Source organism: Cyanistes caeruleus, chromosome 4, assembly GCF_971803275.1.
Source record: "Cyanistes caeruleus chromosome 4, bCyaCae1.hap1.1, whole genome shotgun sequence".
Classification (NCBI taxonomy): Eukaryota; Metazoa; Chordata; class Aves; order Passeriformes; family Paridae; genus Cyanistes; species Cyanistes caeruleus.
The window spans coordinates 62,892,352-62,914,009 of NC_141704.1; the positions used below are offsets into that span (position 1 = coordinate 62,892,352).

The window sequence follows — 21,658 nt, forward strand, 5'->3', positions numbered from 1 at the left end:
GGTGGTTATGCAGACCTACACACTGCCAAGATGTCCCAAGAGGTGCAAAATGACACCTGGCTGGCAGTAGAGTGTCAGATGCCAAGCACTAGCAGGATGTGAAGACAGAATTAATCTTCCCGCTCAGAAACATCATTCCTTCATGCCAAGGCTGAGGCACATTGGCAAACATTGTGCTCTCACTGCTTTTTTTTGGTGGGTAATGGTAATACCAAATAGCAGTCTAGGGGACTTCAGGCTCCACAGCTGTCATTTGCCAGTGACACGGTGACTTTAAAAAACAAAAATAATTAAACAGAGTTGATTTTTATCAAAGCAGCAGCAGGAGCAAGGCCACATGAGATGTTTTCCCTAGGTTGAAAATTACTTCTGAGTAGTGGAAAATCTCCAGGCTCCTCTATAAATCATCCAAGCCTCTACATCTCTGTACTATGTTTAGCATAGCCCTAATATCAGAATGGTGTGTACATTTTCTTTAACACTGCTGGCCACCCCTCAGGGCAATATTTAAAGTCCAGTTTTGCCGAAACAAACTGTATCCTTTGTCAAACTCATTTCCTAACATCTTTCTCCCATGAACATCATGTCCCCAGAAGTGAAGGATAAAGAATACGTATTTGGCCACTCCATAGCTTCTTCCTCAATCAAATACATACATGAATATGTGCTTACTATTATTGTAATTAAGAGCTTATACTTTGGTTAGAATCTCAACTTCTGTTCAAAAGTAGTTCTAGTGTTACTAAATCTTCTGAGGGTACCTCATTCAAATGCAAAATAAGAGTTGGTGTCATTTTAGGTGCATGATCTAAACAAGGTCTTGTATCTTTTACAAGAAAATTAATTCTTTCTTAGCCCCTTATGTATGACTGAAATTCTGATATGGAAACATCAGAATTTATGGAGGACATAAATTTTCTGTTCAAGAGAGGAGATAGGAACAGGCACGCTGGCAGCTGGAAATAAGGACAATAGCAGTACTTTCTTGCTAACCTGTCTCTCTGTGGCTTGAAGGTGTATTGATAATTTAACACAAAATACATAGACAGGCTTTGAGGTGCACTACTTATCCATTTGCAGAATAATGATCTGAAGGCATATATCCTTCTGCTTTCTCAGTCTCTGGCCCAATGTACCGCGATTTTAGTTTTTGCAAGGTAATGGCTTCACCATGACTGGTATGTGATTTTGTTCATCCCTTCCCCAGAATGATAAAGAACCAGGTCCTTACAGCACTCTGAAAGGAAGAGGGACAGAAAGAGGATCAAATCCTTCTCTGATGAAGAATGAATTGAACCTGTGCACTGTTTCCCAGTGGACAATTTTAAGAGCTAGGCAAAGAGTTGCTGTGTGTCTCCAGGGCTGGCCATGGCTGTGCTGAGGTGTGCAGTACCCCACCCTTGTGAATGCAATGCATAGAACCATGGAATCCTAGAATGCGCTGAGTTGGAAGGGACACACTGGGATCATTGAGTCCAGCTCCTGGCCCTGCACAGAACACCCCAGGAATCCCACCCTGTGCTTCAGAGGGTTGTTCAAATGGTCCTTGCACTCTGGCAGCCTTGTGGCTCTGACCACTTCCCTAGGGAGCCTGCTCCAGTGCCTGACCACCCTCTGGGTGAAGAACTTTTTCCTGATATCCAACCTAAATCTCCCTGACTCAGCTTCATGCTGTTTCCTTGAGCCCTATCACTGGTCACAGAGAGCAGAGCTCAATAGTTGCCCCTTCACTTCCTCTCATGAAGAAGCTGCAGAACTTTCCCCTTCACTTCCCCTGATGAGGAAACTGCAGAAGTGCTGTGGAATCTCTCCTCAGTCTCCCCTTCTCCAGGCTGAACAAGCCAGGTGACCTCAACTGTTCCTCATATAGCTTCCCCTCCAGACCCTTCACCATCCTCATGACCTCCTTTGGACAGTCTCTAATAGCTTTAATGTCTTTTTTTTTAATATATATATGAAGAAAAAGCTGTGTCAGGATGCACCCACTGCCCTGGCATTTCCAGAGGATGGAGGTGGGTGAATGACTTACTTCTGCACTGTGCCTGCACTGTCCTGAGAAAGGCACAGAAGACATAAGCCTGCCAAGAGGGAAACAATTCCCATGGAGTTCCCTTGGCACCCTCATGACTTGCTCTACTCTTCATTCCCAGCTACCACTACAATGCTTAAATATTTTCATCTATCCTTCTTCCACACACATAAATCTTCATTTGCCATCAGGGTGGCAGATGAAAGTATCCCATAAACTTCTTTTTAAACATTTCTGATAAATCCTGCTGGCATGACTGCACAAAAAAGGAAATGTATTCGTGAAAACCTGGTTTTATGTAATTCACTGTCCTGCTTTCTTTCAAGTGTACAGAAGCTGAATGAGTTTCTCCTGAGTGATGAGATTGGAGATGACAGCTGGAGAGGGGGGGACAGCTCTGTACCTTATGAATCCTGTAAGAAGCACACAGGACTTGTAAGTTCTGCTTTATGACCCTGAATTTCAAAGCAGAGAGGCTATATAGCCCCACACAAGCCCAGTGGCCAAGCTGACAGAGCCTGAGTGCTTTGATTTCTAGCCTAGCTGGTTCTAATATGGACTAGTTTTACCTCTTTTATGTCCTAGTCTCTGTGTTCTTATGACATGAAGGGTCCCCAAACACACTTAAGTATTGCTGAAGTGTCAATAGCAAAAAAACCCAAACCTAAAGCAAAACCTAAAATCTATCAAACCTAAAGCAGCCTAAACCAACCATAAGATGCCAACATATTTAAATATTACTAAAATTCAACCTTCTTCATTTTTCTAGAAGGCCTGGGTGGATTTCTTGTGGTTATAGGGTTTATACTATGTACTGCCTGTACATCTCATCTTATACTGGGCATCCTTAGGGAGGAACATTTGTGCTTTGGGTAATTCAGAATTAAAGGTGGAAAAAAACAGCACCAAACTTTGTGAAATAGGAATTAATTTCAAAGTGCTATTTCTGGAGTACTAAACATAGAGTGAGTTTGAGTAAAATTTGAGGACAAAAAAAACACAACAAAGATGATTTGGGAAAAGGTTTTTTTCTTTCATTTTGACATTTTTCTTAAGCTATATATTTCAACAGTTTCAAACTGCCTGTACAATTTGAGAGGTGACTGAAACTTGAAGATGGCAACAGAAAGATAGGATTAGCACAAAGTAAATTTCATTTTAGCTTGACAACCTGAAATAACACCCTTCTTGTTTTTCTGGGCTAACAGTAATAACAAGACAAACGAAAATGAGATTGTTTCAGCTTTTATTTTATTTTTCCTGTCCTCCTTTTGCTTAGTACTACAGAAACTGTGGATGATGGGGAGAGGGTTTGAGAAGGATGGTAAAGATGAAATTTGGGATGGTTGTGCATGGGAAGCAAAAATCCCCATATTTTCTATGCTTCAGTTAAGGGTGATTAAAACATATAAAATGTGTGCATGACAGTGGTGTATCTGTATTATCATATATTGAAAAGCACTGGCTGCTTCTCCTGAGCTGGAATGGTGGTAGGAAAGGGAATGGATTGTTTGCTTTAGAGGGCACCAAATGCTGTCTTCTCATGAGGATTCCAACTTTTCTCCTGTTTTCACCTCTCTCTAGCACACCAAGGCCATCAATAGGAGGCAGCCCCTGAGGTATCAGCTTGAAAGCTACGAGCAGCCAAAAAGGAAGCACACACGACCTGTGGAGATCGATGATGTGGCCATTAAGGTAGTTCGGAAAATGTTTTCCCTCTTGAAAATAGGGAGCAGATCCTCCAGCAACAGTATCTGATGGTGACAAAATTGCTGCCCTTATTTCAAATTTTCCATGGCAAGAGCAAGCTGTTAAATAAGTTAGCACTTTAGGCAAATTTACAGTGAGAGGAGTGGACTTCAGACCAGTTTTTACAGTTATTTAGTGTCTTCTCAGGAAATAAAGAGGCATCATGAATCTAATGTCCAAGTCTTTAATCTCATATTTGACAGAATGAAAGTATTTGGTAAATAGAACTCAGCTCAAGATCATCCCTTTCTTGCCTTACATACATTATGTACATTTGTGTATTTATCTTTTCTTTTTCACAATTTTTTGGGGTTTGGCAATATTTACAAACTTAGCTTGCTTTTTTCTTTGTGTGTACAACCATACAACACTGTGTCTATTAATCACAGATTTATTTTATGAAGGTATTTTAAATCTAAATTAATAATTTTAATTTTTTCCCCTCCTGTGTTTAAATATCTGATTTGTGGTAATTGTTTTGTAGGTGACCAATGGATACTTTTCGTGGGGAAGTGGTTTAGCTACACTGTCCAACATAAACATTAGAATCCCAACAGGTAGGATGAAAGCACACCTGAAAAATGAAATATATAATGCTAAATTGTTATTAATTCCACTTCTTGATGTTTTGAAATGCACAAAGGTACACATTTAGAATTTTTAAAGAAAAAATAGAGGTTAAAAGTGTATACAAGGTCATAAGCTGTATTGTTCATATAGTAATATAATTAGATAAATTATGTGGCTTTTATATATCTATATAGTTTATATAGTTCTATAATAGCACAAACTAAGTCAAGAGTTAAAATATACATGAAACTATGGTTGAAAAAATATCATTATTAATTTTAATAGAGAAATTGAAGAAAAAGAAAGAGGGAGAACTCCAGACTCATTCAAACCAAGGGTCCATCTAACTCAGTATGTTATTTTCAGCAACACTCATGTATTATATTCTTCCCACCATTTATCAGCTTATGGTCTTCCAGTTCACAACTATTTTCATTCAGAAGATGGAGTTTTTCTGTCAAAAAATCCTTAATTATTTTGTCTCTCAATAAATTCCTCTTTATCAAGCTGAATTCCTGAAATTCCTTACATCCTCAATGTCTTTGGCTAGGAATTCCATAGGTTTACAAAATGCTGATTTAGTTTGGAATACTTGCATAGTAACTGTGAAAAGTAGCAACTGTTATTTTCTATTATTATAATAACAACAACAATAATTTTATTTCTTTTCTTGTTGATAATGCTGTAATATTCATAACACTGTCTGCTGGCATTTCATGTTATTAAATAGTCTTATGTTTTATTTTGACCTCCTATCAAGGGCTCTGTTTAAAATAGAGTATTACTTTAGGTTTCTGTCACATGGTAATTTAGTAAAATTACCATACCCCAAGTAAAATTTTAGTAATTTTAGTAATTCAGTAAATATAGTAAAATTACCATCATACCCCAAGCCTCTATGATTTGTTTCCATGTAGCATTAAGTGTCACCAGCAGAATATCTTTGCTCCAAGGAGCTTACAGTCTGAGGCCTTGGTTCACAGACCGGGTGAGCCAGAGTTTGCCTCTTTTGGAAAGAATAAGCCCTTGGCTTCCCAGGTGGAGAGAAGTTTAACTGGAAAATTTCCAGTACCTAAAGGGGGGCTACAAGAAGCATGGAGAGAGACTCTTGACAGGGGTCTGGAGTGACATGACAAGGAGGAATGGCTTCATACTGCCAGAGAAAAGGTTTAGATGGGATATGAGGAAAGAATCTTCCCTGTGAGGGTGGTGAGGCTCTGGCACAGGTTGCCCAGAGAAGCTGTGGCTGCCCCATCCCTGGAAGTGTCCAAGGCCAGGCTGGATTGAGCTCTGAGAAACCTGGACTAGTGGAAGGCGTCCCTGCCCATGGCAGGGGGATGGAATGAGGTGATCTGTAAGGTACTTTCCAACAAAAACATTCTGTGAGTCTAAGAAATGCACTGGCCAGCACAGTTAGTGAGTTCAATTAGTTTATGGGAAGACCTGAGAAGCACCATTCTCACTGCAGGGTAGGACTGGAGGTAGGAAAGTATCTGTGTGGGGGGATAAGGAGAACTACTGCAAAGCAGAGAAGAGTAATGGGTCTTCTTTCAGTTTATTTTTTAGATTGGTCCAAATTAATTTCATTTCATTTATTAGATTGGTCCAAATTTTCATGGATCTCCAGGCTGAATAACCACTCCCCACCATATATCATTTGACCCTAAATAACTTTCATAGAGTAACACAGTCCTGTGAAACAAATGCTAATATATGTAAGAGCAAAAGTCTCATTCCTTCGGAGATTAGTGTGTTACTGCAATCCATTACTGTCTCCATAGATGAATACATGCAACATTACCCATTTATATAGTGGATGCTAAAAAGATTATTGAATCAGTTCAAGTGCTCTAGAGATAAATCTACCTGAGCCTTGTGAACTAGAGTGTAACTGTTGTTTTTTTCTCTTTCTAAAAAGTGTTTTGTTGGTTTTACTATTATTGTAGGTCAGATGACAATGATTGTGGGCCAAGTTGGTTGTGGCAAGTCTTCACTTCTCCTTGCTATATTGGGAGAGATGCAGACCCTGGAGGGAAAAGTTCACTGGAGCAAGTATGTTTATATAGCTATTAATTGCTGTATTCATTTAAGGAGGAGGCTGAGATTTGCTGTGAGACATGTAAAACTTCATGGAGTCTCAGAACTCCATGTTGAGTGATTACCATTAACCAGATCCTCTCTGGAATGCATCACCTGCAAAATCAGGAAGAATTTCTCACTGTTTTGTCACGTTCAGAGCAGGCAGAACAGGGTGTCCCAAGAAGGGAAAGAGGCTAGTCTGGTGATTAATATTGATATGCAGATAGAAAACTCTATAACTTGCAGAGTAGTTATAAGAGTAGGTATGAATTTATTCAGTGCAGAGGTGCATGGGGGATATCTCCTCTGAAAAGCGTGCACACTTTTGAGCTCTGGCTTTCTCTTTTTATCCTTTACAAACTAGGTTTACACAATATGCTTAATACATATTCATTTCCTAACCTCACCTGTATTTGCTTCATATTAAAATTAGCTCCATGCCCCTTTGCGGCTGCGTACTAGTCGTTTTTGATCAGTTCAGTGGTTGTCTGTGGGTCTTTGGGATGAGGTCATCAGTTTTCTCTTCAGCTGAACTTTTCACCTTGTCTTCTCACACATGTTCCTTTTAGTACTTCGACCACCTTTTGGACTTTGATGCCATTCTTTCCAGCTTAGGTGTCCAAAGAATCCCTTTATCTTATGGTGCCTTTGTCTTTGCATCTTGTTTGTGCATTCTAGCTCTTTATCTTATCTTGCAGCCTTGCTCCTTTCTTGTTCTTGTCAGCTCCCCTTCTCTTCTGGTCAGGAATTCCTTTATGCTTAATTCCTAATTCTTAATTTCTCTGTTTCAATATCTAATATATTGGCCTAGCAAGTGACCTGCATAATAAGCATAAGCTTATTCCTTTTATCAAATAGGCTTCAGTACTCACTATAATTGAAGTCATCATTGTCATGTTGTTCCTGTACCCACCAGTGAAAGTGTGGAGTTTCTTCAGCACAGTGGGATGTGTTGGGGGCCAGCGTAAAGGAAAGGATGTATTTCTACTCAGAGCTGCTGCTACTGCTGGTGCAAAAAAAAATGTAATTACATGTAATTACATGTGAGAAATGATTTTCTCCTTCCCTGATACCCAAGCCTCACCTATGCAACAATGTCACTCTTCACAGTAGTACACTCAAAAACCAGCCTGAGCACACCGAACACCTTTTAAGTAAAGGCTGGGCAAAAGCTCTTTCTGAAATAACTGCTCATGAGGTCAGGCCTTGGATTCAGAACCAGTGAATGAAAACTTCCCACAGAAACTAAGTGAGGCAGCAAGCACTCTTCAAGCCTAGACTGAGCAGAGATGGTGGAAGCGATCTGCTGTAACCCCAAGACTTGTTCTTTGGTTTTAAAGATCAGTTCTATTTCTTTAAAACTACCAAGCCAAACTCAATTATCTTTTTGCTGAGAAAAGAGGGAATCTTGTTAGAGAGATCAATATTTTGTTGTCCCATTCCTTGACTAGTAACATCCTTTATAATATTTTTCTTACAACAATGTTGAAAACTGGATGTTTTTTTGCTTTTCATGTGATGGTATTCATAACATTTTTTCTCTCTAGCTGCACTTCACTTTTTGCTATTCTAAACATATGATCTCACTGGAGTAGCAGGTACAGTTGAAGCCAAGGCTACACCAAATGTAGTTTAATTATATATGAATTTAGGCTTTGAAGGAGGAAGAATATGCAACTTACCACAGTTAATTTTTTTGAGACATGCAATGAAGCTTTTTATACCACAATCAGATATTGTTTTTCTCAGTAGTTTAAAAAAAATAAGAGTAAGTAGAATGTACCATGAAAGGATTCTCACAATTATTTTGAAAGAAGTATTTGAGAAAGACTGAGATTTTTCCTAGATAAAGATATGGAACCTTGGAAAGATTAGAAAATTAGAAATCTTATGAACATAATAGATACAGCTTATAAAATGTTTAATAATTATGAACTGTGAAAAAAAAAGTAAGTTTAATATTTTTCAAGAGATAGAATCATGCTCTCAGTTGATTAGCAATCTGTACATCACCACAACACCAAGACACTCAGGTTTTAGCAAACCCCTCAGATTTTTTTTTCATTGCACATTATAACTGTGATACAGCTGATGCAAACCGTTATATTTTGCTGGTAACTTCAGACTGCCTGGCAGACAGATGAATACAGAAAGATACTTCAGGTATTTAACTAAGTGGCTCCTGTATTTTCCAAAACCATAATAAAGATCCTATTTTCTCTTTTAAGTCCCTTTCCATGTGATTCTCCACGTATGACTACTAACATGGCTACTGATCCAGGGATGAAATGCAGGCTAGGTGAATTCCTTTACAAATTCAGCTGTAACAGCACAGTAATTGTAAGCATGGATAAGATTGCAGCCCCAGTTGTATTGGAACAATCCAGCCAGGCATTGCTGGGATTTAAATACCTGTTGCTGGGGGGGCTGACTGCAGTGAGAGCTGTGTGTCCTGCTGCCAGGGTTGTCACTGCTTTGGCATCTCAGGGAAATAAAGCATGGCAGTAAATCTTTCTGTAAAAGAACTTGGCAAAGGAAAATCTTATGGGCTGGGTCTCAGTTTTTCCCACTTATATTAGACATGGCCCAGAAATGTGACATCCTTAGACACAGAGTTGTGTTTTTGTTTTCCCAGTGAGTAATCAGGTTGAGAGACTTGTTAGACATTGGTGCATGGGGGTGTCTGGGTGTTGTCATTCAGACAAGCCTGTTTCAGATGAGAGTTCTTTATTATGAAGTTATTTCTTAATAATTTGTGGGAATCACACAGAGACATGTATTCCCCTTATGCATATCAAACCAAACAGTCAGTACCATCTTCTCCAACTACCAAGCCAAGATGGACTAAGTAGAAACCTTTCACTTGATACATAGTTTTTTGTACACTGAAATGGTTTCTGTGCAAACAACTTGTTGTATACTAAGTGAAAAACTCAGGAAACACAAGAGTAAATAGATCCTCAAAAATGGCCTGCTTTGTCCTCAAGAATCCAGAAGGATGTGACAAATATTAGGAAAAGTCAATGCTCCCCTCAAAAGGATTGCCAAGTACAATGCTCACCCAAAGATTACAACCACAGGAGATTACAGAAAGCACTGAAGGAATAAAAAATCATCCACATAAACATCAGTGGCCAAAACCAGCAGAACTACCAGTTCTGGTTGCAGGGACAGGCCTAAATTCCTCTGAACTCCTGTATGGAATTTGTGTAGATGCTTGGTCCTCATCTTGCCTCAATATCCTCCCTACATTAGCAGAGGAAATGGTTCATTCTGTGGTTACAGGGCTATCTCAGAGATTTTGCACACCTTCCTCCTCCTCCTTCTCCTCCTCCTCCTCCTCCTCCTCCTCCTGATGCTCATGCTTCTTCTGCTTCTACTTTGCTTCTATTTCTGCTTCTGCTTCTTCTGCTTCTTCTTCTGCTTTCTTCTTATTTTTCTTCTTATTTTTTGTTTGCTTTTTCATCATATATATTCAAATCCTATAAAAATGGCTGATTATTTTGGTCTTTCCTACCATTTCAGGCTTGAATTTACCACACCCCATTTTGGGCAATATGTATATTTTATAGTACAGCTAAAAATCAGTATAAATAGCCACATTTCAATAAATAAATAAATAAACTAGAGGAAATAAATGCTAATCCCCTCAGGCAAATAAAATATCTTTTTTAGAAATTGCAGGAGCTTTAATTTCAGCCCACTTCCATGCCCTGCAATCACATCACTCTCTCAGATTCAGAAGGCTAATAAAGTATAAAACAAAATACTTAATCTCCTTGTTTGCGAAGGCCCCAGCACACTAAAGGTCTTTGCTGTGTTTGTTTATGAGATTATTGGTGAATGTGGGTTCTCACAGAAATCTCATTCATAATTTGGAAGAATCGAAGTCCATTTGTCAAACTAAGCTGGGAATGAAATTTTTAACCAAGGAAAAAGGGTTTAACAAACCAAGCTCCTAAAATTAGTCCTTGCCCATTGAGAAGCTCTGTTTGGTTATCATGGCAAGCATATTAAATCTTGCATGTAATTGCAAGGAGTCTTGAAGGCTTGTGCCTAGTTTTTGTTAACTTGTAGTTCATAGGGTGCTCCCAAACTTATACCTGAAAACATTTTCTCTTTCTCTACCACTGCAGTGCTCTCCTGACAAAAGTAGAGCAAATTTCTTCTTCTTGTTTGCCTTCACCTATTTTCCAGCCCCTTTTCAATCTCTCCTTAGACTCCATCTTTTGTTTTCTTGTAACTTTTTTCCATTGTAGAGAAGACTGGAAGCTTTTGCTGAATGAGAGACCAAGTTTTAGTGAGGAGCTGTCTATTTTGAGCCTCAACATGTGGCTCTCTGACACTTCTGAGATTTATTCCCCTCTGATGCAGCACCTTCTCTGGCAATTTGTGTATGAAGAAAACACAGACTGTGCATTTTAGAAGGCCTGAATTGCCCAAGTCCTCAGAGAGCTAATGTGCAGCACAGAAAACAGTGTCTCAGTTCTGATATTTTGGGAAGATGGTAATACATGAGTCTGACATTACAAGGACTCTGCTTGCTATTAGAAATTTTATGCCTTTTCTAGACTTGGATATCCTGCAAATGAGTACAGCTGCACTTACTGGTATCCAGTAGTCAGACAGTCATTTCTGTCTCAGGATTGAAGTGTTTCATCTGGAGTGTCCGTAGGCTTGAGAGGAGAGGATTTGTTTGTTCATGGCTTTTTTCTAAAGTCAGGAAAAGAATGTTTTAGCATACGTTTTCTACTCCCTTCCAATGCCTGTTTATATTTACCTGGTATAAGCTCTTTTAGGTTTTGCACTTTACAGTGATGCATCACCATGTCTCATGAATGAGCATCATTGCTGGTCCAAAACGACTTTGCATGCCATTCCAGGCTCTTGGCACTGTTAAAAAGTCAATTAACAAACAGAGGGACCTGCAAAATCATTCATGTCATTGCTGCCATTTGAATGTTCTTCAGAACATATTTTTTAAGGATATGATCCTTAAGAAGTGGAAGATGACAAGGAAAATCTATATGTTGTAGGGCTGTGCACAGCTTTATGCAGCCTTAGTGCTACAAATAGATTCAAAGTGTGTTCTGATCCTACAGTGTAGCTGCAACACTCATCTTTACTCCAGGAGAAATTTGACATTAATTACCAACTTCTGCAGGCCACTGGTAGAACTGTGTGGAGAAGCTAACTTATTGCTTGCCAGGCAGTATTAATATTTTAATATTTAATAGGTTTTATGATACAACTTTAATTTAAAATACATTTTCTAACAACATCATTTGCCTGTTTAGCCACTATGCCTTGTAGATACCAAACTGTCACATTCAGAAAAGTGTTATGGTTTTGCTTAGACCTTTTCCCTTCAAGAACATAAAAACCCAAACTTATGCTGAGTTCTTAAAGTATGTAATTAACTCCAGGTTCACTGTATGTAAAACTAGCACAAAACGTTTTTATTTATATTTACTGCTTACTAAATGTTATTTACCATAATTTACAGTGTAAATGAAATGGAACCTTCTTTTGAAGCATCCAGAAGGTATTACTTCTTTTCTAATGTATCATAAAACACTCATTAATATATTTAGAATTTCCCCAAATCCTCATCTTTGTGCTCTTAGCCCATCTCCATGTTTCTTTTCCATGCTGATAATTGTTAACTGTGGTATTAATTTATAGATTGTGCAAATCCAGTGGATCCCACATTTCTCCAGCCAGTGAACCACTACCTCTGTCTTTTCTGAAAGATCCTCAGCTCCCATCTGACATCAGTGGGAGTTCAGTATGCTCCTTGTCATGCATGACAGGATCTTTAGGTATGAGGCATCATTAGGTGTCTCCTCCCACGTGTTTTTGAGTTTTCTGCCCAGCACTTGGTTCCCTGTGGTTCCTAACCTGGGATGGGGCAGGGCACAGAGGTAGCCAGCTCCAGCTGAAGCCAAGCAGGGACTCCACCACTGGGTCCAGGTTTAAAAGAAGGACAAGTACCACTAAAAGTATGTAATAAATGACAGAGAGGTAGTGGCACACAGAGCTGTGGTTGGGAGCCACACCATGCTTTTATGCTCCATAATCTTGAGGATGTGTTTCATATGAATGCATATGAATGGCTAAAAATCCTGGAAGTTTTGGGATGTTGCTGACAGCTTCTAAACAGCAGTTTCTCCTGCCTTAGCACCATCTGTCTCAGTATGAATGCTTACTAATGAAGCTAAGCAAATGTTTTGTTGGAAGCAACACCATCAAAGAGTCTGAGAAGGAACCTCATTGTGGCCTTCTGGAACTGGCAGGGAGCGTGAAGGAAAGATGGGGAGAGATTCTTTACAAGGGCCTGGAGTAACGTGACAAGAAGCAATGATTTCACACTGACAGAGAGGAGGTTTAGATTGGATATTAGAAAAAAATTCTTTATGGTATGTGTGGTGAGGCCCTGGCACAGGTTGCCCAGAGAAGCTGTGGCTGCCCCATCCCTGGGTTAAAAGCCAGGCTGGATGGGGCTCAGAGCAACCTGTGCTAGTGGAAGGTGTCCCTGACTATGGCTGGGGTTGGAATAAGATAGTCTTTAAGGTCCCTTCCAACCCAAACCATTCCATGATTCTATGATAAGTGCTCAGAACCATGAGCTGACACCAGTAAACACCTCCTTCCTCACATCACCTTGGGCATCTCAGAAAAACATCTGAAATTACAAGAACATTTTTGCTGCTTGGCAAAACAGCCAGAAGTAAAGAACATTCATTCCCCTATTGACAAATATCATCAGGCATTTAGACACATTTAAAGTATGCACAGTGATTAAACTGCTTTCTTTTTCAATGTCATTGAGGATATAATAAACTGAAAGGAAAAATTATTCACTAAGAAAAAAGTATTTTATATGTGTGGCCACATATAATATTTATATATATATATATATAAAATATAATCTTACACTTTAGAAAGCAGCAAGCCAAGTGTGCCAACGCCATTTGAACAGTGCCTTTTCATTCTGTTTTGTTGTTAGAAAAAATAATGCCAAATAACTATTCCTGTGAGAATTTAATATTTCTTAGCATAATTTATAATTTGCCTTTGGATTTGAATTGCATTTACTAGATTGAGGTAGGTACCAGCCATTTATAGTAGAATAGAATACAACCTAGAGTGTAGATTTTGCCATCAGGGGAGAGAGTGGGTGCTGTTCTAACAAAAGCATCAAATTTAAAACTCTTCCCTTCTCTTTATTTCGCTTGTGTTTTTCTGTATTTTTCTGAGTGCACATTCATGTGCACTAAGTTTAAAAAGCTTGATTATCAAACATTTCATAGTGTGAGGGCTTTTTTCTTACTAAAACTCTGTGTCTGTCTGCAGTAGGAACAGGTACTCCGTGGCTTATGCAGCTCAGAAACCGTGGCTGCTCAATGCCACCGTGGAGGAGAACATCATCTTTGGCAGTCCCTTTAATAAGCAGAGGTAAATACACACCTCCTTGCAAAAACATCTGGCAGTTCCTTTTAAAGAGGGTTTTTTGGTATCTTCTGGAGGAAGTTTATAGTTTCTGGAAAATATCAATCAGCGCATGCTAAACTTGGGGTGGATTTAACTGATCTGTTTCACCTCAGAGGAAGGTTTCTGGTTTAAGTTAGGCTGCTCCTCTAACCAGAGCATGTGTCTAAGATGTTTGTGAGAAATTCCCCAGTGGTAGTGGCTCCCCAGCTGAAGCCATATGTGTAATTTCCAAGGTGAGATGAAACCCATCTTTGGAGACTACTTATGTATTTTTTTTGTTGTTGTTTAATGGAGCCCAAGATTGCCAGAGAACTTTAGCAACAGGGATTCTAGGCATGTTTCCACTGAGTTTGTGTGTTAATCCTGCTGTGATCAAGTTACTGGAGCAGTCACTTTCCAAAAACAGCATTTATGAAAATGGGGTGCCTCAAGGGAATGCCCTTAATTCTTCCTTTAGAAATATGGGAGAAGGAAGTGTGAAAACTGAGGTGAACAGCTACTATTGTGCCTACCCAGCACCTGTTTCTTCCATCCTTCTAAAAGGTCAGTTAACAAATGTAGAAAAAGTTACTGGACTTAAGGAAAACAAATTGCTGATGTTTCAAAGGCAATACTCTGTTTTCAGTTATTGAAAATACTGAAATTACTGAAAAATACTGTTCCTCTCAGTCTGTGCTAAGATGTATGACTCCATTCTGACTTGATAAAACCTAATCATGACCAAATTCCTTGAAATCCAGAAAATTTCAGGGACCAGATCCTTCAGCCACTACATCCATCAACTTGTTTCACTAGCTTCAAAGGGGCAAGGCTGAATTTCATCACTCAAATTGTCTGATCCCAGCTGCTCAGCAGCAGATCATCTGCTACAGACCCAGAAATCTCACAAAAAAAATTTCTAAATTTTGCAAGTGGTTTGCTATATCTGGTAAGACCAGAAGCACTGTAAGGATCCTTTGTTCTGTAATATCACTCCAAAGAAAATGAAGATGGACTTAAAGGGGGAAGAATAAAACCTCAGTGGAAAATAGCTTCAAACACTCTGGAGGTCCAACAACACAACTCCATGACAGGGAGGAATTTGCTCAAATAATTTACATAATTAAAAAGCAGTCTTGCCAATAAAGACTTCTAATAAAGATGCAATTTTTTTACAATGCTTCATTTACAATGCTCCAGGATTAATTCTCAACAATCATTTTGCCCTACTTATTTTTACAATTATCCAGCCATCACAGAGCAATAAAAAAACTTTGTAGTGACATCTACCTGGAGGTTTTTGTGTTAGCAAGAGTGAGTGACTGGGTAAACAATTGCAATGACCACGTTGTTTTTCCAGGTACAAGGCTGTTACAGATGCCTGTTCTCTGCAGCCTGATATTGACTTACTACCATTTGGTGACCAGACAGAAATTGGAGAAAGGGTAAATAATGTGAATGCTTTAATCTCTGCTTGGCCTTTGTATTAAGAAGACACTCCCTGGGGTCACGCAGTTCTAGTCTGTATTGGGCTGCCAGACTGGTAAATAATTGTAATTCACCAAGTGTTACTGTAAAACCATTTGAAATCTCTTCTGCTTCTTCAGCTATTTCTCAAATGGAGTTTCTTGACCAAAGTCTCCCATGTTTTCCTAGTTGAATTTGATGCTGGTATTGGTTAAATTTTTCAGTCTAAAAACCCTACTGTGCTCAGAGCAGCTCTTCATAATTTACACTTGAATAATTACCATGAATAATAACTTTTCTTTTAGTATTATATGAGGACTATGCTTATCAATAGAAGTAGCATTTTAATGAAGTTTTTTTATTTTTAATGGAACAATATAATTGCAAAAAACCTCACATTTTCAAAGGCCTGTCATAATGGTTATTCAAAGATGCCTATTTCTGATCCATTTGAATCATTAGGGGATTAATTTAAGTGGAGGCCAACGACAGAGAATCTGTGTTGCTCGAGCACTCTACCAGAACACCAACATTGTCTTCTTGGTAAGATTTTTTTTTTTTTTTTTTTTTCACATGGAGCATGCAAAGTTAGTAATAAAATTGTAATTTCATATATTTAGTTTATATTTAGAAGACCTATGGGGACTTGTATTCAACTCCAAAATTAAATTCTAGAGATTGAAAATAAGCATCCATCAGAGGCAGCATCAAAACATCATGGGAGACTGATGAAGATGGGAATTCCTGCACAAATTAACACTGGAAGAGTGGAACATATTGTCTTCTCCTTGCTCTCAGTAATGATCTACTATCAGCACAGTCCCAGAAATCAGCAGGATTTCTAATAAGGAGCCAATAATGAACAGTCTGTAGGCTCAGCGCTCTTCTGCAGAGTGCTATGGAGTTGGACAGCCTTTCCCTTCTCTGTTATTACTGTCAAGGCATATTAGGAATTTCAGGAGGTTCATGAAGGGGCTGTTTGAGCCTCTTCAAAATTAAGTAGAGACTTCTTGAAGAAAAAGTGTTTGCATATTGATATCCTTATCTGAATGTTGCCTTATTTCCAGCCGCACTCACTCAAAGTGAAGACCTAGCAGATCTGTAGTTAAGTTTGGAGGAAATGAGAAGAGTTGCTAACTCTGCTTTAATTTTGCCATGCCAGTTTCACATCAAAATTTGGCCAAGTTTGGCTTTTGATCCTAGAATTTTCAAATTTGGATGGAAAATTTCAGTTCAGGTGTTCCTGCACTCTGTCAGTGAGGCCCCAGCACTACACACAGCCAGACACAAAAAAATTAAACTGAGTCCACTGCTGTGAACTTAAGAACAGTGGATTCCAGCTCACTAGTGCAGCTCTCTGATTGGGTCCTCGTCACTAGAGAGAGATGAAACACCAGTAAAGACAGACGCTTTCTATTTTAAAAATACTATTTTAGGAATAAACCTCACTTTTGTATCCTGTTTTAATATTTTTCAATTTGATGTGATTGCAGGATGACCCATTCTCTGCACTGGACATTCACTTAAGTGATCACTTAATGCAGGAAGGGATTTTGAAGTTTCTGCAAGAGGACAAGAGGACTCTTGTTCTAGTGACACATAAATTACAATATCTGCCACATGCTGACTGGGTAAGAGAAGAGTTCCCAGGGGAAAATTTGCTAAGCATGAATGTACACTTAAAGTTAACACCATAACATTTAATGAGATTATTACTTTTCTCTGCAATAGAGTCCCTTCTTAATTCCGTATGCCATGTGGCTAACTGCCACTTTAATACAGATTTTATGGTGGAAGAACTATTTTATTTTTACATCGTTTATGTAGATTTTTTTTTGTTCATTAAAAGGCCTGGAGAATTTTGATTTAATTGCAACTATATCTATCCCTTCTTTTCAATGCTTTTTACATGTGTAGGAAAGCATGACTTATATGAGTTTCAGTTTATGAGTTATGCCAGCAAACTTCAGAAGTCATTAATAAAATATTGAATAAAATGAAGACAGAAAATTGCATAATCACATTGTCACTAATGGTGAGGCATATCTTGTAGGATCCAGGTCAGTAATTATGGTATCTGTGTTGTTGAGTGCTGGGTACTTTCTTCTCTAGATCATAGCAATGAAGGATGGAATGGTGCTTAGAGAAGGGACACTAAAGGATATCCAAAACAAGGATGTTGAGCTATATGAACACTGGAAAACTCTGATGAATCGCCAAGATCAAGAGCTGGAAAAGGTAAATAGGAGCATTTGGGCAAGGATGACTTTTCTTCAAAAAGATACTTGACATTCAATTTCAAAAAAAACCCAAACCATTTCTGAAGTGAGTTTATAATTTGACCTTAAGGCAAAACCTCTTGACCTGTAAGGAGTTTTATGGTCTGGAATGGATTGTTCAGGAATTGTGTGGTATATTCATCATGGATTATTTGTAAGGACATCTTAGACAAGAAACCCTTGGAAATGTGCATAACTGATCCTTTGGTGGGGCAAGAGTTGGACCCAGAGGTACCCCTTATCCTTTTATTCTATTATTGCCATGAATATTTAGGATTCTATAAAGACTATTTTTGAAGTTTTTATTATTCCAGAAGAGAGGAAAAGAAAGAATGGCAGAGAGAGGGAAAGAAGTTAACAAAACTGAATTCTCTGAAATTTAAATTGAAAAATACTGTGTTTTTCATTCTGTGAGTTACCAAGTAAAGTCTCTTTGAGATTGCTGCAAGTACTACTACAATTGGTGAACAACTATGCTCTCAAATTAATAAATTATATGTTAAATTAATAAAACCTATTATTAATTAATAATAATAATGACAACTTAATTATTTCAGGATATGGAAGCTGACCAGACAACTCTTGAGAGAAAAACCCTTAGAAGGGCCATGTACCCCAGAGAATCTAAGTCACAACTGGAAGATGAAGATGAAGGTTTGTTTTACAATTACTTTATTTAATAACATTTTTCATTGCCTTTCCACTTTTATAGCTGTCAGTTCTTAGCAGCAAAGTGTGACTCTATTGATGACATTTGGAAATAATAGTGGAAAGTCCAATATTCTGACCTGTTTACAATATAACTTGTTTAAGGGATTCTCCATATATTTCCCTAAACATCATACAGAGGTAAGGGTATTATCAAAACAAGTTAATTTCTTTGTTAACTCAGTGCCTGGATTTATTGAGGGATGAGAGAAGTACAGCAACAGAAACAATTGTAAAGGAAAAAAAATGATGTAGCTGTCAAGAGCATGTCAACATTTCTCTTCCTCAAGTGCAGCCTGCAGGGCTGTGAGATATATATATTCTTATTATCTGGGATAAAAAATTAAATTTCATATTTATACACCTATGAAATATGTATTTTCCATAGCAGAAGTCTTCCACCATTTGTGTTTCAATAGAATGTGATCAAATATATTTTTAGTACTCTTGATTGAAGGGAAAATTGAACTTTTTCATGTAAACATGATGAAGAATCTGGGTGGAAGGGTTTGGACAGTTTTCTAAAATCTTCCAAATTGCTCTGCTAACTGTATATTAGAAGGTGATGAACATGTTGAGAAAGGCCTCATCTCTGCTCTAAATAATAAGTAGTGAAGACTTAGTTTATAAAATTATTTTCTTAACAGAACTGTGACAAGTCAAAGATTGGCAAACTATAGAATTGCTAAAAGAGCACAGGGGAAGTCTTACGAAAATATGTCTGAACTGTTTGCTGGTCTAAAATAAGAAACTGAATTTTGACTTTAAAATTTGGATTCAAAGCAGAAGGAAAAAAAATCCAACAAATCTGGTAAACTTGTTTAACAGTTTAACAGTTATTGAATCCAAGCTAACTTGATCAAATGTCTGAGTCACAGAGGAGGAAGATGAAGAAGATGAAGATGATAACATGTCAACTGTCTTGAGGCTCAGGACAAAGATGCCATGGAAAACCTGTTGGAGATATCTAACCTCTGGAGGATTTTTCTTGCTCTTTCTGATGATTTTCTCCAAGCTGTTGAAACACTCAGTTATTGTGGCCATAGATTATTGGCTTGCTACATGGACATCCATGGACAATGCAAATGAAGCCAGGAATACTGATGAGGATAAGAGCACAGAGAAGGTGAGCCAGATCTTGGAGCCTGATAGGAAAAAAAAAATTAAAGAAAACATGTTCTAAAATAATTATTTGCTTTTCATCTAGAAGCCAGATGGATAGAAATGACAGGTAGATTATTGTAAAGGATGGATGTATTCTTAATGTTAAAAGAAGAAAATTCAAATTTTATCATTCTCTTTGACCATTCAGAACTGAAACAGAAGCTTATTTGAGAGTAGAAAAATAATTGGCCTTTCAAAGTAAGGAGCTTTACATTAAACTTTTCCATCTGGATTTTATAACTGCTCTTTTAAGTCAATGACCCCACTTTCCTAAGTACTGGCTGTCAAGTAGTGTCCTGCCAGAAAAAAAAAAAAAATGGAAGTCTTCAATTGTACTGCTTACGTACAATCTGCTTATAGCTGTAAATTTGACTCATATACAATATCTCACTGGAATCCACTTAGTAGACTTTCAGAAGGCTCAAATTTACTATAACCCTGGAAAATCAGTTTAGGATTTGTTCTGGGAATTTCATGATGTTTGAACTTAATAAAGTGGAACTTTCCAACATCGCTCAAATGCCTTAATTCTTGAGAATTAAGTTTCTTGGCTAACAATCCTTTGTAATTGTCCACATAATAAGTCTTCACAGTTCTAAGAGCTATCATTTCAAGTTCATGAGGGGTAGAATAGAGAGAGGGATTTTAGAACTGCCAGAACTTCTAAATATGTGGACTTAATGAATTGCAGCTCCATCATTGCAGTTCCATCACAGTTCTTTTATTTCCCAAAGATTATATATCATTAAGTAATACAAGAGATATGATATAGTAACTGATGGGTACCAGGTACCTTGGGGACTTCCTAGCAGAAAAGAAACATCTGTATTTATTTCTAGGACTGATATATTTGTCATTCCATTAGGCTTATCATGTAGCTGTCTTCAGCATCCTCTCCGGAGCTGGGATTATCCTTTGCCTCATCACATCCTTGACTGTGGAGTGGATGGGCCTCACAGCAGCCAAGAATCTACACCACCATCTCCTCAACAAGATCATCCTTGGACCAATCAGGTATGGCAAAAATGATGTCCCTAAAAAGCTACATGGTCAAAACCTGTCTTCTTTGTAACAGCAAGGGTACTCCTAGGAAAAGCTCTTGGTTTTGACCTGTTTCCTTCAAGGCCTCAAAAAAGGAAAATAATTACTGAGATAATGATAGGGGGAAAAAATTCCATGAGAAAACATGTGAAATTTTGCCCCTGTTTTTTATCTGGCTGAAATGTTATAGAAAGCTGGCACCCCTTCATGGCTGGGGGGGTCAAGGACATCTCTGAGGGCAGTTCAGGCTACAGGTCACCCAGCTCCAGCTCTGAGCAATGGCCATGGTGTCAAACCATGTGGACACCAAGACTTCTGTGCACAATACCCAGGGTCTCACAGGCAGCAGGATGGCCAAAAGGATGCCTGAATAACAAATAAATTTGTCACAGTGCTTTCATGAAATATCTGGGGTTGGTGCCTATTAGAAGGAGGCTGAGCAGCAGCCAGGAACAGGCTGTGATCTTTGGAAGGGATCTTAAATCTTGATGGAGCAAGAAGGAAAGTTCAGGACACAAGCCAGCAGGTTTTTGGAAGAGAAGTTTTTTTCAGGGGAAAGTGCCAAAAGAAGCATTTAGACAGGATGCAGATAAGATAATCTGGTATGTTATTCGTATTTATTTCTTGGTTTTAGACAATAGCTGTACAAAGCTCTGTGTTCTGTCTGACTGGATTTTTAATCCAAAACTGGAATTCCTCTACAGGTTACTTTTTGGTTTTAATTTGTCCAACAGGTTCTTTGACATGACTCCACTGGGGCTAATTCTAAATCGCTTCTCTGCTGATACAAATATCATTGATCAGGTAGATGTATCAATATATTCTGTTTTATTGTCCTGGATTTGCAAATTTTCATGCAGATCATGAAAAAGATGATGTATTAAAATATTCAGTAGAGAAAGGCATAGCAAAACCAGGCTCTGGGAATGATAATAGGGACACTCAAAGTAAAAAGTACACACATTTGTAGTAATGAGGGCAGGTAACCATTAAAATAAACATAGCAGGAAGTAGTGGCTCTTAATTTTTGTCATATGAAGACTGGTTGATTCTGTTTAAAGATCTGGATTAAGAAAACATCAGATTTGGGGCTCAAAAC

The 21,658-nt window shown here is 38.2% G+C and overlaps 1 protein-coding gene across 41 annotated transcripts in view; it reads left to right on the forward strand.

The window, feature by feature from the left end:
- The window catches only part of ABCC9 (ATP binding cassette subfamily C member 9), an 82,452-nt gene that overhangs the window by 41,961 nt on the left and 18,833 nt on the right, over positions 1-21,658 (forward strand). For 34 of the 41 annotated variants that reach the window (XR_015285743.1, XM_086885256.1, XM_086885247.1 and 31 more), the window contains 14 exons: positions 2,356-2,464; positions 3,614-3,724; positions 4,263-4,335; positions 6,295-6,400; positions 11,934-11,972; positions 13,784-13,885; positions 15,261-15,345; positions 15,830-15,910; positions 16,861-16,998; positions 17,480-17,605; positions 18,204-18,300; positions 19,233-19,480; positions 20,384-20,532; positions 21,294-21,363. Coding sequence is in view for 39 of the 41 variants with exons in the window: in XM_086885256.1 (XP_086741382.1) it covers positions 2,356-2,464; positions 3,614-3,724; positions 4,263-4,335; positions 6,295-6,400; positions 11,934-11,972; positions 13,784-13,885; positions 15,261-15,345; positions 15,830-15,910; positions 16,861-16,998; positions 17,480-17,605; positions 18,204-18,300; positions 19,233-19,480; positions 20,384-20,532; positions 21,294-21,363 (1,534 nt within the window). In the remaining 2 variants the exon portion in view is untranslated. The remainder of the gene's footprint in view (positions 1-2,355; positions 2,465-3,613; positions 3,725-4,262; positions 4,336-6,294; positions 6,401-11,933; positions 11,973-13,783; positions 13,886-15,260; positions 15,346-15,829; positions 15,911-16,860; positions 16,999-17,479; positions 17,606-18,203; positions 18,301-19,232; positions 19,481-20,383; positions 20,533-21,293; positions 21,364-21,658) is intronic. The other 7 variants (XR_015285742.1, XM_086885269.1, XM_086885266.1 and 4 more) reach the window with 1 other exon arrangement.